The sequence below is a fragment of the Pavona decussata genome, unplaced genomic scaffold, assembly GCF_977016875.1.
Source record: "Pavona decussata unplaced genomic scaffold, jaPavDecu1.1 SCAFFOLD_207, whole genome shotgun sequence".
Lineage (NCBI taxonomy): Eukaryota > Metazoa > Cnidaria > Anthozoa > Scleractinia > Agariciidae > Pavona > Pavona decussata.
Genome location: NW_028145612.1, coordinates 1,060,423 through 1,074,703, shown reverse-complemented (window position 1 = coordinate 1,074,703; position 14,281 = coordinate 1,060,423). Strand labels below are relative to the sequence as shown.

At 39.2% G+C, this 14,281-nt stretch overlaps 1 protein-coding gene and 2 long non-coding RNA genes across 6 annotated transcripts in view; 2 read left to right on the top strand and 1 right to left on the bottom strand.

Annotated features, from left to right (window-relative positions):
- The first annotated feature begins 29 nt into the window (after positions 1-29).
- The window catches only part of LOC146460796 (uncharacterized), a 49,781-nt gene continuing 35,529 nt past the window's right edge, over positions 30-14,281 (top strand). For both annotated transcript variants that reach the window (XR_014857546.1, XR_014857547.1), the window contains exons 1-2: positions 30-109; positions 6,202-6,271. This is a non-coding gene — a long non-coding RNA (uncharacterized LOC146460796). The remainder of the gene's footprint in view (positions 110-6,201; positions 6,272-14,281) is intronic.
- On the top strand, positions 7,526-10,744 carry LOC146460797 (uncharacterized). Its single transcript, XR_014857548.1, has 2 exons — positions 7,526-9,137; positions 9,174-10,744. It is a non-coding gene; the product is annotated as an uncharacterized LOC146460797 (long non-coding RNA).
- The window catches only part of LOC146460795 (putative G-protein coupled receptor No18), a 42,923-nt gene continuing 37,827 nt past the window's right edge, over positions 9,186-14,281 (bottom strand). For all 3 annotated transcript variants that reach the window (XM_085087701.1, XM_085087703.1, XM_085087700.1), the window contains 2 exons: positions 12,879-12,950; positions 9,186-12,472 (listed from right to left, as the gene is read on the bottom strand). In XM_085087701.1, the coding sequence (XP_084943827.1) occupies positions 11,258-12,430 (1,173 nt within the window). In that variant the 5' untranslated portion in view covers positions 12,431-12,472; positions 12,879-12,950 and the 3' untranslated portion in view covers positions 9,186-11,257. The remainder of the gene's footprint in view (positions 12,473-12,878; positions 12,951-14,281) is intronic.

The following is a 14,281-nucleotide window of genomic DNA, read 5'->3' as shown; positions in this document are numbered from 1 at the left end:
TGTTTGAGTTATTTCCGACATTTCACCGGATGTTTGTGATCGTCGACAGTGCTCTTGGAACGAAAACAACTTGTACGTACTGCAAGTCTGCAGCAATTTCTTTTTCAAGGTGGGTATCTGTTTACCTTGCCTTTTGATTTTGACGCATTTTTCGTCCCTTCCTTTGTTAATAAGAAGATTATTTGAGGGACATTTATCAATCTATCGTTTTGTCTCCACGTGTTGGAACTCAAGTCATTTTCGCACCTGTGATCAACATACAATTTCTCCTTGGTCACACTAACGCGAAGAAACATACCAACTAGAGGTTATTGTCTTGATGTAGTTGGAAAACGATTTCCCTTAAAAAATATCTATAACTGAGTAGATTTTAACAAAACACATCATACATGTACCCATAACTGACCGACAGGTCCACTACTAATGCGCCGATCAACTCGAAACTTCAACATCCCCCCCCCCCCCGGGCAAATCCCGGGCATTTGAACTTTTGAAGATTGGATCGTTCAAATTCCCGCCCCCTCGGGCCAAAATGGTGTTCAAATGCCCTACGTTATCGTCGGATTTGTCTGTCAAATGCCCCTCCTAAAGAACAATCGCAGTCGGCTCCTGTCATGAGTTACTACAAAAACCACAACTTTAACATTGAAACTAATGATAGGAAATTGAATTTATTAAGTCGGACAATGTCAATCAGCAAGTGTAAGCTGTTCTAACTCTGAAACACGGCAAAGGTTGTTTAACAAGAAATACATAAATACATATTTAAAATGAGTTAGCCGGCTACGTAGACTGTTCGAGTGGCAGGGTATTCTGCAGTTTAAGCCAAAGCGGCGGTTTTTCATTCGACAATGTTTTTTTTTTTAACTGTTCACTGCTGTTTTATGGCTATTCTAAAAACCCCTGCGGACACAAATGCGGGAGAAAAGCGCAGGTGAAAAGCGCCCGGGAAATAGAATTACATATTAATTGGTTAGCTGGCTACGTTGAATGTAGTTTGAGTGGCAGGATATTCTGCAATTCAAGCCAAAGCGGTTTTTCATTCAACAGTGTTTATTTCTTTCACTATTCACTGCGGGACAAGGCCGCAGCTTGACTCATTGTATAAAAAATCTACATCGTTTATATACAAATATCTATAAAAGTAATTAATATTTAAAGCACTCTCACTTTTGAAGACCTTTTTTGTAAGCCTTTATTGTAATGCTGTATCTCTTCCTTTAAACTCTTCCGTCTCGTCCAAACACATGTTTATACCTGTAAGCGTCTTCGGTGCCCCCCCCCCCCCCCCAAAAAAAAAAGAAGCGTTTTGAAACCTGACACTTCCGGTTCAATTTTCCCCACCCCACCCAGACAAGGTCAAATTCCCCACCCCTGGGAAGGCCTTACCCGTCAAATTCCCCACTCCCGGGCACAGAAAATACTCAAATGCCCGGGGTTTGCCCAGGAGGGGGGGGGGGGGGGGGGGAATTTTAAAGTTTGGATTTGATCGGCGCATAACCCCTCCCCCACATAACTAGGATGGAGTTTGGCAATCGCCCTGATTATAATTGGTAGTCGAGTCTAGCAGGCCACCCAATGTTGACTTCTTGGCCACTGAGTTGTCAACAGTATAATAATTATTCTACCAGGGTACTACTTAGGTTAACATATGGGGCCCATTTTTGGCCCCACCCAGCTGCCTGGTCTATTCCCTTGACCCCCAAAAGTCCAAAAGTTTTTTGAAAGAGTGCTATTGGCCACTTTCCTGGCATGTCTCTTGACATTACCCCCACCCCTCTCCACCTTTTAAAAATTTGCTTGGATACAGTGTACTGGTATGTTTTGTCAAATTTCAAACTGACAAAGGGCCTGCTAACAAGTCATATTTATACTGGCTTTGTGTGGACCCTGCTCTTTCCCATGGCGGAGGCTAAAAAAGAGTTTAGGGATACAGGAATCTGCTGGAGGAAGAGAGTGCAGGCACATACACTGTAAGCTGGGGAATATGTTGTTCCAGAAATATCCATCCCCCCTCTCTTGTGCGGGATTTTTTCCCTAAGACCCCCCTATCCTTCTTGAAATTACAATTTAATGTCATAAATTTCTTAAATTTATTTATTACCTTTGATATACCCCACCCCCTAGAAAATTCCTATCCCTTCTGAGTTTGTGTGGGAGGGTGGGTGGGGGGCATAGCCCTTTTCTGGCACTACACATTGTAAAGGACAGCAATAAAATTTATTTGTCTCTTGCATTTGAAAGATGCAGTTGAGTAGATCTCTCATAGGTTTACCACTAGACTGAGTTAGGAGGAATTCCTCAGATCCTTAGAACTTTTGGTACATGTATGTGCCACCCAGTTCTCCAAATCCTGACCCTACATCAGACAAACCATGTCACTTGTGACACGCAGACTTTCAAATCTGCAGGACTCTTAAGAAAAAACATAGCAGCATTGTGGTCTAGTGTGCGGTGGAAGATCAACCTTACCATACATAGGCTCATTAGAGTCTATCTAAAAAATATTGAGAAAAGTAATAAAAACGACAGTTTAGATTTGGCTGATAAAACCTTTAAAGCATAAGAGAAATCTCCGACCTTATTCAGAGAGCCTTTGAGTTATTCAAAATGGCAGACGACAGTGAAGACCATGGGAGATGCTGCAAAATACTCCATGAATTGTGGTGACACACACATGATTTTCTTCTTCACTGCACTTTTTTCTGTTATCAAATTAATGGCTGCCGGATGAATACCATATTTTTATCCCGGAAAAAGTGTGGAGAAGACAAAAGGACATGTATGTTGCAGCATGTCCCAGGATCTTTGCTGCCATCTGCTATTTGTATATAATGATCAGAAGAGCCTCGGAATGAGGTTGACAAATTGATTGTAAAATACCACACAAGAACACAGTGTTTATGTAAAATGTCTCATCCCTAAATTGACTACAATACAATACAAATACAGTTGAACCTCCACTAACGGCCACCTCTCTACAATGGCCACTTTTTTTGTCCCGGCAGACAGTCCATACATTACCTCTTGTTTAAACCTCACTACAACGGCCACCTCTCTACAATGGCAACGGCCACTAAAGTGCGTCCCCAACTGCCAAAATAACCTCTCGACAACGGCCAGTACAGCTCTTTTTTGTAAAAACAAAACCTTTTTTTATAAGTTGATGCAGTAATTGACATTTGTCTTTGGAACATTACGTTTCTGTATCCATTTTAATGATATACGTATTTTGATTGCGTTCCATTTATATGCTGCAGTAAGCATAAATTGTCTACAATAATACAGCGAATGTTGCGAACCTTGCTCGTTTCGTGTTGTTAACATTAAGATTGGATTGCCATTATAGGCTACAGTAAGCATGAACTTGGCACAATAAACATGTTGTACTTCCCGAAAAAAAAAGGTGTCATATTGCACCCCCACTTCCCCATAACAGCCACCTCTCCACAACGGCCACTTTCTTCTGTCCCCAAGGTGGCCGTTGTGGTGAGGTTCAACTGTACATGTAATAAGCGCGGATACAAGCAATGAGCAAATTATGTCGGTGCGTATTATATGTAAAACCATCAAATAAGAGATTTATTATTCCACTACAAAACAAGTTTGTTATTTTTTGCTTCTCTTTTCTATTAAGAGTGTTGAAATACACCCAGCATGATCTGTCCATTACTTTATAGCGCGTGCGAATGATGTAAACATCACGGAAGGCCAGTGAAATGTCTTGCCCATGTTCGCTTTGTCGTAAACCAGTCAAATCAGGACACTGCAGTGTATTACGGTCTAATATTTTGCACGTTCTGTTGACCTTATTTGGTGAAATGACATAATAGTGGAATAATGAAATGACTTAATGTAAAGAGGAAGGTGTAATAACCTATTACAGTTTTCTAATTTTATGGCCCTCAAAATACAAGGAATCAATACACACAACATGCACAAATAAGTTATACTAAAGTCAAGAGCCAGCTTTAATGGATAGTACTAAACTTCAAATTTATCCAATGGGAGACAAGGGAATCCCTTAGACACTGAAGCTGAAGCTGAGGAATGCCTCTCAAGACACAGAAAGACACTTTAAAGAACATCATCTAAAGCTGCAACATTGACACAGCATCCTAGGAGGGTGGTGCTCTCAACAGAGTACATTGGAGCCAGGGCACTGAAGGCATTGGGTGCAACAGAGTGGCTGCAGTCTTCCAGGAAAAGAAGGACCAAAGTCTCACAGATTGGTCTTCACTGACTCTCGTGTATAGAACCACACCTGTAGATGATCTACCTGCCTACAGCAATCATTATTTTGTCAGATCAGGGATGGACCATTATCCCATACTGGACCCCTAGTCAGGCAAGGGAATGTTGCCCTTGCTGCCTGCTACTTCTGTTACATGTATACTGTCTAGTACTACCCCTTAGGATTTCACATTTCTCATACCAAACATAAGAATTAGGTGAAATTGGTGGTGCAAAATCAACATTTTGAGATAGGGACCTTTTTTATTGGTTGTTTTGATAGCATATTACATTAATGTAGCATAGCATTTTCAGCTCTGTGGTACACAGTGGTTTTAAAATGCAGTTCCAGAAAAAATCCATATCCACCCCATGGAAGGTCATTGGAAATTCCTAGGGGAAGGGGCTCTTAAACGTCAAAATTTTAGAAGCAAAGTATGAAGCTAAACTGAAATTTCCTGGGGGACAGGGGGTGCAAAACAAAGAACCTTCTGTGGGGGAAGTATGGATATTTTCTGGAACTGCACAATGTAACTATAATCAGACCGCTTTGTCATAGCAACATGTTATAAGCCATCCAGGTGACTAATTCTGTACCATACTGACCATATTAATTTTGACAGCGGTGCAAATTTTATGCACCAAAATATTTATATCTGTGGTAATCCCATGATGCCATGTCCTAGAATAGACTCTGTAAAGTCTTTGTCAGTCCAATTCTGATAATACTAGGGAAGTAAATTGGCAACTTTTGCAAGGAAGAGTGCCAGACTGCCACTTCTGTCATGCTCTGTGTGCATTTTTCGGGCATGCTTTTTCTGAAAAGAATTGGAATTATGTCAGCTGGGTGAAAAAGCGACAATTTTTTTTTTCCAAGTAAGCCTGAATATTACATCTTTCTTATTCATTCACTAAACAACGACAATTTTTCCGAGTATGCCTGTGTCATTCATTGAAATACATTATGGTCATTCATTCGCCAGCCTTAAAATGTTCCATCACATTCATTCCATTGCGCACATGCCACACATTGATGTTCAAATCCAAGCAGTATGCAGGATGTTTGTCCCATGAACTTAGTTTAATGGCCTTAGCTCCCACGAGTCTCCTGTAGCTCAGTGGTAGAGCATCCGAACTAGTAATCGGAAGGTCTTAGGTTCGACTCCTGATAGGAGCACTCGGATTTCCTTTTTCTGAGTATGCCTGTGTCGCTCACTGAATAACACATCTTTCTCAATGAAAATTCAATATGTGCGGAATATTTCTTCATCCAATGTATAAACCACTTGTGTTAACCATACTATAATGCTTGTAGTCTATCAAGGCTGCATACTCCAACATTGATTAGTATTGATTGGATACACTAGGTAAAAAATTGACGTCGGTCATGGGCAATAAATTGTAAACTAACGCGATATCGATTGATTTATTAGAATCAATTTGTATCCAGAAATTGATTGATTGCGTTTCCAGCCATTGCTGATCATGTAATTTGCAAAATTGGGCGTGAAATTAATCAATTTACATAATTTACTTTTAATCTAATAGTTATCGAATTCAGATAAATCGTCTTGGTCCCACATGTGTCCCAGACATACATTTGTTTCCGCAACACCATTTTTTCAACATTAATGTTCCCCTGTAAGCAAGGCCTTAATGATGTTAAGATGTTAAAGTTAGTGCGTTTCTGCTAACATTGATGAAGAAAACATGTGTTGCGCAAAACAAACGTACGTCGGAAACACATGTTGAAACGAACCTTGATTTTGTATCTATGTCTTTTCTTTGCTTTTAAAGACAACTGCCTTCTCAACTTGTTTACATGTGTTAAGCCAGTCCAGAAGATGACGTCAAAACATTTGTGGCTTGTAGAATCTCCATTTAAAGGCCTTGAGTGCCCCACTACCTGTTGTCCTCTACTCCATGTACATGAACCTAAGCAAGGTTATTGTTCTTTTACTCTCCCAGAATACACCAGAGAAGACTTTTTTTCCCTCTTAGACTGTGGACAAGTGCTGCAAGATTGATCCCTCCAAAGGTGACTGTTTTTATAGTTAAAGTTGTTAAAGTAATTAATTTCGCTTAAATTAAAAACCCTTTGAGATGTCAATTTTCATAGTGATGTGTTTTAAAATGGCGTAACGTTTTCACATATGTGGTCACTTTTCATGCAGGTGTCAATGGGGGTGAACAGTGGACTGCGAGCAGTCCCTAATATCTGTAATTTTTCTCAGGGAAATTAAAGCGAATGAAACGCGAACAGGTTTCTTACCGTCAAATTTCAACGAAGAGTATTAAAAGCGTCAAGCGTGAAATGGTTCAAATTGTAGCTGTTTTAAGCGACGAACGAGTAGACTCATAACAGCGCGTACCTTTTTGCGTTCATTAATCATACGAACGGACGCGGTCTTCGAACAAAGAGTCTGTAGTGGGCGATGAAAGAAAAAATGAGCCACGCCCTATGAGCGTTTGAGGTTCCCACGCCAGAATATAATCGACGCTTTTCTGTCTTTGAATTTTTGACGGCTCTCGTCTTCCTTCCGTGATTTCCAGAGAAACACGTCAAACAAATGAGTTTAATTTTTACTGCCCAGTAAGCAAGGAAAATCGTTGAGCCAAACGAGCTAAGCGCTGCTGGTTCAGGTCGTCTCGTCGCCTTCAACATTCATTGATTTTTTCGTACTGCACAGCCAGATTTTTTTTCATCTTCGAACCTATATCCAGATGAACACCCTGCTGTATAGACATGCTAAAGACCATTTCCAAAGTTTCCTCCCACCATCTGGTTTCTTCGCTCACACTGAACACTGTCGGCATAACATCCTCCAAAAACCTGTAAACTGATCGTCGCTCGGATTAAGGGCGCCTTTTTTGGGACATATTCTGGATCTTCCAAAATGAGAATACCTTGAAATATTAAATTTATTCTTCTAAAACATCATTTTAATAACAACTCGATTCTTTTCCTTTGGCCCTTTTGATTTTTTTTGTTATCGGGCAACAGACACAACATGATTTTTCAGTGTATTCGTTTCTTAGAATTCACAATATGCCCTTAGAAAATGTAGTTTCTCAAGGTCTAATCTCAAAAATTAATCAGGTTAAAATATTTGGTACCTTTTTTTTTATTTTTTTTCCCAAGCAATAGATCCATGTGTCTAGCCTTGTCTTGCTTCCAATTTTTTCGTCTTTCTTCTCGTGTTTTCTTCCTTTTTTTTTTTTTTTTTGCGTGTATCTGTGTGTGTGTTTTTGATGGCAGCAGCCATTAATGGAACTCCGTGCGGTCGTCTAAATTTCTCTTTATCTAATTAGAACACAAACAGACACTTCAAAACCTTCAAAAAGTTTAGCAACTGGAACGGAGTATGAACACCTAGGAAGACAGGACAATGATCAGCCACTTCTTTACTAACAATAATATACCTTTTATTTTCTTACAAATACAACGAGATTCATTGTAATACAGTCGAGGATAAATCAATCCTTAGTCTTCTGTCTAGGTATACAAGAGCTACTAATTTACACGTCCCAGTACTTAAATTGTTTCAAGTGTTTTCCACTGTAGAACGAAGTAACATCTTGCATACAATACTTTTATATATATATTTATATACTTTATAATACTCTTATTTACGCACCGTTTGATTAATTATACTAGGTTATTTGTTACAATATCTTTTCTGAGCGGCTTTCCAACGAATTTCGACAAATTCTTCGTAAGCGTTTGTTTGTTTCCACTTTTTCGTTCGGTACTGTAATTGAGCAAGTTTTCTCCAACCAATCGGCATCAAAATGAAGTATTTTCATCCAATCAGATGTAATCGTCAGTTGTTCACGTGACTTTCCCGCGCTTTCTACAGTAACTTACTGTGGAAGTGTCACGGGAATTTGGTGTCATTTCTGTTCAACAACCCCAAAATGTTTTTCTGTCAACAGAAACCTAAAACTATTGAGTGTGTCTGGTCATAGATGGTCTGGGTCGGACTGGACTGCAACTTGAAGAAATTTAGGCTAACTTTTTTCAAGTTCTCCCATTTTCGTTTCTAAACTGCGCTAGAGTAGATCATGACTTGTTTCTTTCAAGAATTCAATTGATTTCTTTCTCTCGATGTTTGACAATTATTTTCTAACTGTTTTCACCAAAAAAGTCAAAATATCCGTGACACTTCCCCTTTAAGCTCCCTAACTGGTTTAAAAATAAAGACAAATAAAGAACACTCGCTTCACTTCGTGACTTGCTCGCACGCGTTTTCCCGCGTCTTACGCCGGGTTACATGTATTTGCTTCGAATTCTGATTGGTTCATGGTGTTGTTTACGTCTGTTGTGATTCGTTAGAGCGATTCAACTTTGGTTTTGGCGTTTTACCGCACTCAGTTGTAAATTACTCTAACATGTTCTTGCTTCAAGTTGTGATTTGCGGTGTATCTTTTCCCTCCTTCCTTTGCGTTTCTACTCGTAATAACCATGCTTTGATCGTGGTTGGCTACGCCACTTTTCCAGCGCTTTCCAGCGGCAAACAGCTTTTACTCCGAATCACTCAGCCTATAATACAATGACTGGCTCATGAAGCGGTATAGTCCCGTTTTAAATCATTGACGAGCAAACGTTATGGTTGAGCAGTGTATCACGCCATGTTGAATGTTTACATTGCTCATTTATGTATGGAACGTTGGTGAACAGAATAACCCCAATAGAGCTAATCTCTATTCCGTTCGACAACCATGAATGAATGAATGTTAAACATGTTTCCCTACAAAGAAAATTCTTAGCACTTTATCACGGCCGCGCTGAGTGACCATTCAACTAAAGAAAACAACATCGCTCAACGCTTATTGAGCAATAATCTTAGATCATCAATACTTGAGTAATAACCGCAACAAAAAAAGCACATCAAAACGTTAAGGCTCTCTGTATATACAAGACCCTCTGTATATACAAGACTTCTAAAACATAAGTTATGAGAACTTTATTGCACTATTAATGAGGTATCGCCGCTTTTAACGTCCTTTTGTTTTACTTAGAGACAATAAAGCCGAAGCGAAAACATTAATGAAACTAACTTGTCTGTAATTACGCAATTAAACCAGCTTGTAATTACACAACGCTTTTGTGAGCGTTTTGCTAAATACAACGACTTAATGGAAGAGCTAACAAAAGCTCCCTGTCAGTTCCATTCAAATCGGCACTGAGAAAAGTGATTGCAAGCGCTTGATGTTGAAAACAACCGAGAATTTAAACAACCATATTCGAGGAATACGCGGGCGGTAAAAAATGAGTTTCTATTTCGCCAGCCTACCTAACTTTTTATGTAAACCAAGAATTAGGCCATTTAACGTTGTTATTTCGTGGCCTGGGAGAGCTATGAAAGATTAAGAAGAAGAACGAGAACTGCAGTCTTTTTAAATTAGCAAAACGATGACCCTGCACATGCGTAGTACACTTGCACTTACACATGCTCTACAAAACAACAACTTGCAATGCCCGAATTCAAGGTTTTATCACTTTATGGAGAACATGAACACACAATGATTAATTTCCTTTTTCTTCGTGAATTTGAAAACGCGCTCTCAACCTCTACTCCCTCCCCTCCCCTCCCCTCCCCCTCTGAATTCAGCTCCTGGATGGTTCGACCACATTACGCAAATCAAATGAGTTGGAACAATCGCGAACTCGAATTTAATTTTGAAGTACCCTATTGTATTTAACCCGGGTCGTAATTAAAGCCAGTAGCTTGTTTTTATGAAAGTAAACTTTTTAAGAAACACAAACTTAAAAACTGAAGACAAAACAACGATAACAAAATTGATTTCTGGATCGCGTGTACCAGTGTCAAGTTGATTACATTAATCGCGCTGTTTACCTCTGTTCGGATTGGTTAGAATGTTTACTATGGGGTTTGGTTTTCGACAATCAATATTGAAAACCGCTCTAATATTACGAATTAGCGATCATTGCCTCACCTAAGTATACACAAGGGTGAACAATTTAGGTGATAACAACTGAATAAACACATCCAAGTGTGTGGTAATTATTCTTGCTCTGTACACTGAACAATAGTTTGCTTTCCGGGTGTTAATTGTTAAGGTGGCCTCGCATTCCATGACAGACTGATTGATTCTCTTCGTGGCTGTCGTTAAGAAATGTCTTTTAAGATGTATAACATCAGACACAGTGGTTATAAAACTGTATTCCATGCCCAAACAACAGTACGAATGGAATCTGATAAGCGGATTGTATATGGTTGACTAAGAAAGCAATGGTTTGTTTTGTGGCTATTTGAACTTTAAAGAAAAAACCGCAAAATTTGGAACAAAGATCCTGGCTAATGTTTTTTTTTTCTCTCCTTTTAGTTGTAATTAAATTCAAAGAGAAATTTCAACGTGTACTTTTTTTTCAATCGACTCCTGGAATGTCAATCCTGAATGATAAAAACGTCACAACTAAAAACACACACAAAAACTTTGTTTTCAGTTCTGGGAACCAAAATCCCTGATTGTGCCTCATTTAAAACAGTCTATTCAGCTTTCTATGTAGTATAAACAAAGGAAGACAAAACTTTGCAGAAGATGTTTCGTGTAATTACAATATCACTTTTAAATTTTGAAATCTCCAGGGAATCTTCCATTCAAAAAACAGAGCTGATGGCTTAGTTCATTTCGAAATCGCAATCACATGAGCTATGCTGTAAATTTTACTTCATTTTTTTTTTAAATAGAGAAATCCGTCATAGTTTATTGATTGAAAAATCAATGTTTTTGGAGGAAGGTAATTACGCGTTTACGTCCTCTATTCAAGCGGTCCCTGGTCACATCTGATCACAAACGAAATAACGAAACGAAATGTCCTTTCAGAACTCATAAATCTGTGTTTTTCTCCTCCACTTTGACAACAGAAGCATAAAATAGACTGAAGTATAAAAGCAATATGGGTAATTACTGAAGTCAGTAGAACCACAGTTATTGATTCTCATCTCTATGTTTAAAAGATCAAGAAATGATAAAAGTCATATCTCCTCCAACAGACTTACGAGTAGCTACTACAGTATGTCGCATCCGTCAGGCCGTTAGCCTTCGCCATGAACTTACTGTCTGATCTTCGTGTAATTTTGTAGAGGATTCGCAGAAAAGCTGTGCGAAATTCCTTGTTAAAACACGTGTAAATGATGGGATTTGCCGCTGAATTGCTCACGGGCAAAACGTTCACAAAGATAATGACCAAAGAGGTTTTCACGTGGGCCGGTATTCTGTCTGGCTTAAAACAGGTCGAGCAGTATTGAAACGTGAGAAAAATCACAAAAAACGGGAACCATGAAAGGATAAACACCCCCACCACAATGGCCAATGTCTTGGTTGCCTTAAGCTGTTTCATTATCTGCAAACCTGATGATCTTCGAGGTTTGGGGGCTTCAGTCAACGGATCCCAGCTTCGCTTGCCAAATGATATAGCTCTTGTGCTTGATGTTGGAGAGCTGGCATTTCCGCTGGTTTCCTCATTGTCTTTGTCGGGCAAGAAGTTGACGGCTATCGAATCTTTGTCCTTCTGCACCTGTCTCGCGTGGCTTATGGCGATCTTGAGTACCAGCGTGTAATTGAAGACAAGAAAAGCGAGCGGAAAGAAGAACGCAGCGATGGCGACAATAGTAATGTAAAGCTTAGCTTTGATGGAGCACTGTGGGGCGATCATGATCGTTTCGTTTCCACCCCACTTCACAAACGAAAGAGACGCTACTGCCAGCGAGTACAGCCAGACAAAGAGTATGACCAAACTAGCTCGCTTACTGGTCATGTTTTCACGGTAAGTGAGCGGCCATTTCACCGCAAGCAAACGATCGAAGCTGATGCCAACGAGATTGAGTATGGAAGCCCCACAACAGACCATGTCGATCCATATCCAGAACTTACACCCCGGAGTTCCTAAATCATCTGGCCATATTTCACCATTGACAGTCTGTGAGATCCTAAACGGAAGAGATAGTAACCCCACCAGCAGATCACTCACGGCCAAAGAGACAATGAGATAGTTAGTGGGTCTGCGAAGTCGTGGAAAGTAATAGACACTGAAGCACACAAGGATGTTTCCAACAACAGTTAGTATCATAACAATTGTGTTAAATGTCGCTGACGCGATGATACTGGCTTCAGACGCCGTCGGTTCTGTCGGTCTTGGTGCGGTGATATTAGTACTGTTGCCGGACATTTCTCTTGGTACAGTCACTGACCTTAATCTGCGCTCGTGTTCCTGTTGAGAGAATATTGTTTTTTCATGTTAATTTTTTTCATCAACATAAGTCACTTTCGAATAGAACAAAGGCTTTGGAATCAAGGAAAGCAATTATCTATTGAACAAAAGGATCAATTGCTCCCGTTTTGCCAATGAACTGTTTACGTCGGTCGTGTCTTATTTAAACGGCAAAATTGTGAAGTACGCTTAACATATTGTCCATATTCAACATTTAAAACTAATTCCATATGCCATCTGCATAATTTTGAAAAGCAATCAATATAACGTGAGCTGAAGTACTATCCAAGTGCTTTCATTTGAGTAGCCACACGTTAGATAGATTTTTTCCAAATACTTTTCGAACCCGGTTTGGCTTCAGATTTATGGACGCGTTTTTATTACAGAAAAGAACAGAATTTCTTACCTGAATCGAAGCGACTACACAACAGTAAATCGTATTGGACCTGGGTTATCGTAGAGAAATCTTTTTGTGGCGCTGAAAATAAAAAAATATATATAATATTCCAACAAACATGAATTTTAGCTTTCTCGTTTTATCAGTCGATTTCAGGGGGCGGCGTTTAATATGTAAAAGTTAGATCGTTTTAAAATCTCGTTGGCCGACTATAAAACAAAATTAATTGTATTTACTTTCACAGCGATTAAATAAATATTCTATTATTTTCGCCTCGTCACGTCAGTGATTTCTTATCCTTTTTCATTAAAACGCAACGCGAGATTATTTCCCCTTGCAAAATTAAGTTCTTTTGTGCTCCTTGAAATCGAATCACTATTGATAAGAAAAGTTTACAGGAAGCTGACGTTCGCGATACCTCGCGCATGCACGATCGGTCAAATTGATCCGCGTAGACTTCCAGCGAAGTCATCGTTAAAGGATGTCATGTCGGAGTGATTTTCCTTCGTCTTGTCTTGCACCGCTGTAAGTTAGATGCTTAAGTACCCATTTCAGTGTTTACTTTATAAATGTAAGATATGAAGGCTGAACGAAGCCTGCATTTTGCCGTCGAATCTTTACGGTATATTTCGTTGCTGATTATATGTACGTAGAATTCACTGTTAGATGCCCGTTTTATTCTGAAGTCGCCATCGAAAAGTATAGTTCCTTTTTTTCCGTAGCTGAGTTTGTTGTGGTATTTTTGTCAATCTAGCACTACAATGTTTTTGTGGTGTGTTTGTTTTGAATTGAAGGAGATTGGGCCTTTGTCGTTTCGCGTTCAATTTTGTCCCAAAGAATATAAACAATACGAAGAGTGCATTCAAATCGCTAATTTTAACACACAATTCATGTCATGCTGATCTAATGAATCGCGTGTATGTTTTTTTTTTTCGCCGTTCGTGTCAAAATTGAATGATGAGTCACCTGTTTTTGACCTGGTCGAGCCTCTCGCAAATGAATTGATGTCGCAAATGCTTTTCGAAACATAACAAATTAGGCATCAGGCATTACACTTTAAGAAATTTGAAAACATTTAAAAACAAAGCACGAATGCTGAGCAATCACTCTCCGCGCTTTGAATTTATTCGGCGTCTCAGCAGTTGGTTTAATTTCACTCGTCCGAGTTTTCTTTAAGTGTAAGCACTGTCTTTCAGTTTTCTCTCTTGAAGGCTAAAGGTTTGAAGCGAAATGCTTTTGCGCACAATTAAATATTATGTTCGCAAAACAAAACAAACATGTCATTTTTCTGTTTGAAATAACCTTTTACAATCAACTGTTTGCCCCGAGGGTGTCCTCGATTTTTTTTGCAAATTTTAATAATTTAAAATTTGTTCGCAAGTGGAGAGTGAAAAATCCGTGACAAGAAAATT